At 35.5% G+C, this 4165-nt stretch overlaps 1 protein-coding gene across 2 annotated transcripts in view; it reads left to right on the forward strand.

The window, feature by feature from the left end:
• Window positions 1–4165, forward strand: part of LOC107665194 (bridging integrator 3-like) — a 68452-nt gene that overhangs the window by 33791 nt on the left and 30496 nt on the right. For both annotated transcript variants that reach the window (XM_016455975.1, XM_016455976.1), the window contains exon 6: window positions 2160–2200. In XM_016455975.1, coding sequence (XP_016311461.1) covers window positions 2160–2200 — 41 coding nt within the window. The remainder of the gene's footprint in view (window positions 1–2159; window positions 2201–4165) is intronic.

A 4165-nucleotide genomic window follows, 5' to 3' on the forward strand; every position in this document is an offset into this window, starting at 1 on the left:
TGTGTGTGTGTGTGTGTGTGTGTGTGTGTGTCTGTGTGGTTGATCTCTGGCCTCTGATTCACACACACTCTCTCTGGAGTGTTTTCCTCAGGCTGTTCTCTCATCATATAGATATATTTCCGCATCATTCCCACCATCTACTCTATCTTTACTGTATCTCTTTTCTTCTCCTCTTGTTTGCCTGAACTATCCATTGCCTCTTTCAGCTGAGAAAGAAATGTACTTTGATTGAAAATTTTATCTGTGTTTGGTTATTATGTATTAATTTAATCCTGCTGCTTTTCAAATGCCTGAATGAAAATACAATATGCCTAAATGCCTGAATATGAGAATCCATTATAAAATGAAAGAAGTAACTATTATGATATAACATCAGTTTTTAATGTTGAAGTAATTTATCAATTTAAAAGGTGCATGTGTGCGTGTGTGCGTGTGTGTGTAAAATTAGTGTATTTTCCTTCCTGGGGACAACAGTGTTGATGAAGAGCATATTTGAGATGAAATATTAGATGTAATGTGTGCAGAAAATAAGAATCAAGGTAAATATCACTGTATATCTGTATAGGAAATGTATATCAATATTTATGTATGTATTTATTTATTTATTTATTTACTTAATGTATTTATTGTTATGATTAGAGGTCATTTACAAATACAACTTACCCTAAGTTTTCAATAATTTGCGTTAAAACTAGAAACATTTATTAAGAAAGTAATTTGATTTTTATTTATGTATGTATTTACTTATTTATTTATTTGAGTTCATTTACAATTAACATTACGTTTACAATAATTTACGTTAAGACTAGAAACATTTATTAAGAAAGTAATTTGGGATTTATTTATTTATTTGTTTGTTAGGTTTAGAGTTAATTTATAGCTACAACTAACCCTAACATTTAACGTTTATTAAGAAAGTAATTTGTGATTTATTTATGTATCTGTTTGTTTGTTTATTTATTGGTAGGTTTAGAGTTAATTTACAGCTACTACTAACCCTAAGTATATAATAATTTGCCTCAAGACTAGAAACATTTATTAAAAAAGTAAATTGGGGCACTTTATTTATTTATGCATGCATGTATTTATTTATTTATTTATTTATATAAGAGCTGCATTGGCAGGCATTTTTAATAATCACTCAGCATCCTTACATGTTTTAGTTAGTTAATGCTATTCTGGACTTTGTGGATTAAAGATGTAATTTGGAAGAAGGCTATCTCATCTTTAATGAATCGCTCTGTTCTGGGGTCGCGTTTTATTTGCTCTCAGTGACTGACTCTGCTCTCAATAGCGAGTGAGTTGTTGATTAGCTGCATAAGCTAGGATCCTCTGATGGGCCTGTCAGCTTGTGTCGGCTTCCCTCTTCGTGCTCTGGTTTAACGTTCCCTGTTTGCTCTCTTCTTGCATTGATTGCCAGGTTAGGTTAGCATTCTGTCAGCCAACCACATCCTATTGACATCTCAGATCTGCAATGTAAATGATGTTTTGCAAGTTTAAGGTTTTAATTGTGTGGCAACTTTTAAGACTTTGTTGGTTTGGGGCTCGAGGCGGCAATGCAACGTTCGTTTACACCCGTTTAACTCAAACACCCTCCTTCCCTCCTCTCCTCTTCCTCCTCCTCCTCTTCTTCTCTCCAGCCCTGACACCACATGGAGGAACGAGGGGAATATAAACTGTTATTGTTAAAAATGTTTGTTTGCAAAGAACTTTCATCTCGTACGGCAGCCCACCCTATTCAGCGTTTTCAACCCCAGCCGGGGCTGCGCTTTCATGTGCCGTCCCTCGACGATTCCAGCCTTTTGTATTCACTGCACAATTAATATTCACGTCTTTCTCGCTGCTTTCCTCAGGCCAGGAGCACAATAAAGAAACAACGTCACTAACTTTTTCTCCATACTTCTCATTTGAACACCAAACGCTCTTCGCATGGAAAGGGAGCGGCGACAGCTGTTGATCTTTTAAACGTGGGGGTCATGTCAGATCCTGCTGCCAATTAGTTTCACTGAGCAGTTGTTATTTATTTATTTTGATTGTTTTGTTGTGTTCGACCATAATGATCAATGTAATTTATTTTGATGGTTGTCATTCTGCTGTGATTATTAACTATTTATTTTTTCAGCTAATATGTTAGTTTTTTTTCTTTTCTGATTATGCAGGTCAATCAGATTCAGAAGACCGTGATCGACCCTTTGAAAAAGTGAGTGATCATTTTGCTCTTTATTTTAAAGCAGGTTCTGTTCCAAAAACTAGTAATCTGCTCTTTAGACACATTTATGCTTTAGGCTGTTTAACAGAGTAAAGGGATACGCCACCCAAAAATTATCTCATCAGTTACTCCCCCTTATTCCAAACAAGATGTATATGACTTTCTTTTTTGAAAAATAATCCATCTCTGTGAGTTCATATAATGCAAGTGAATGGAAGCCACAATGTCAAAGCTCCAAAAATCACATACAGCCATCATGATGGTAATCCAATAGACTTGAGTGGATGAATTTATATGTTACACTGCTGTTCAAAATTTGGAATCAAGATTTTAAGATTTTAATTTTTTTGAAAGAAAACGTGAAGAAACGTTAAATGTGTGTTTTTTTTAAAGAAATCTCTTCATCAAGGCTGCATTTATATGATTAAAAATACAGAAAAAAAACATATATATTGTGAAAAATTGTTTCAGTGTAAAATAACAGATTTCTGTGTAAATTAAATTTTAATTTAAAATATCATTTATTTCTGTGATGCAAAGATGCTTCAAGAGACCTACCTGTAAAGCTACCTGAAAAACTATGTGCAAGTTCACCTAGGGCAAAAGCTACTTTAAACAGATTTATACTTGATATATAAATTTTTTTGATTCTGTAATTTTATTACAGTATTTTTCACAAATAAATAAATTGTTGACTAAAAACCTAACCAGTAATCAATAATCAGTAATCTGACAAAGGGATAATATCACTATGCAAATAAAAAATGTTAATGGTCCTAAAAATATTTTCTTATAATTTAATAACTTCTTATTCTTATATATTTAAACAAATATAATTTGTCTGTGAAAGTTGACCTGGACATGTTTTTGTGAGCATCACCCACAGATCAATAATCAGTTCATCTCAAAGGGATGATCAATAATCAGTTCATCTCATCTCAATTCTGTCAAAATAAAAGTTGCTCTTCCGACATTTATTTGCCAAACAGGAAAACGTATCGGTCAATACAAGTAATTAAAAAATGCTAAATATCGGCAAATACTATATATTGGTTTTGGCAATAGACCAATTTGGTGTTTGCAAACAGTGATTTTGTGGGCAGAGCCTATCTGGTGGCAGAAAATGGCCGTTTTCAAGTAGCAGACTATGGAAGCCATGGAATAAAAGAATAAAAAAAAGGTCAATTTGAGTTTATCGATCAATTTTGAGCCTTGATCGCCCCCAGGTGACTGGATGCAGTATAGGTCATAAACCCCGCTCTCCATGTAATGTAATGGGACCTGAGACAAACTAAACAAAGTACACTTCAAATAATTTTTTCCAAAGATGGTTTCCGTCATTTGAAATAGTTCTTATCATGCTGATTTATGTTCAAGTGTTTGTTTTTCTAATAAGTTAGCTTTTAGGTAGTTATTTGATGCTATAAAAACGGGGTGTGGTGTCATGATTGTGATCTTGCTATTGGGTCTGCGGGAGTTTGGACGGAACTTTGATATCGCGGCTCCACCTAACGACACTACTGCGCAGACTTTGGCTCCAAATGAATCTCTACTGTGCAGGCTCGGGCGCCAAACGAATCTCTACTGCCAGGCTCGGGCGCCAAACGAATCTCTACTGCGGAGACTTTGGCTCCAAATTAATCTCTACTGCGCAGGCTCGGGCGCCAAACGAATCTCTACTGCGCAGACTTTGGCTACAAATTAATCTCTACTGCGCAGACTTTGGCTCCAAATTAATCACTCCTGTGCAGACTCGGGCTCCAAATGAATCTCTACTTCGCAGACTTTGGCTACAAATTAATCTCTACTGCGCAGACTTTGGCTCCAAATGAATCACTACTGTGCAGACTCGGGCTCCAACCGAATCACTACTGCGCAGACTTTGGCTCCAAATTAATCTCTACTGCGCAGACTTTGGCTCCAAATGAATCACTACTGTGCAGACTCTGGCTCCAA

This window comes from Sinocyclocheilus anshuiensis, unplaced genomic scaffold, assembly GCF_001515605.1.
Source record: "Sinocyclocheilus anshuiensis isolate Anshui unplaced genomic scaffold, SAMN03320099.WGS_v1.1 scaffold691, whole genome shotgun sequence".
Taxonomy (NCBI): Eukaryota; Metazoa; Chordata; class Actinopteri; order Cypriniformes; family Cyprinidae; genus Sinocyclocheilus; species Sinocyclocheilus anshuiensis.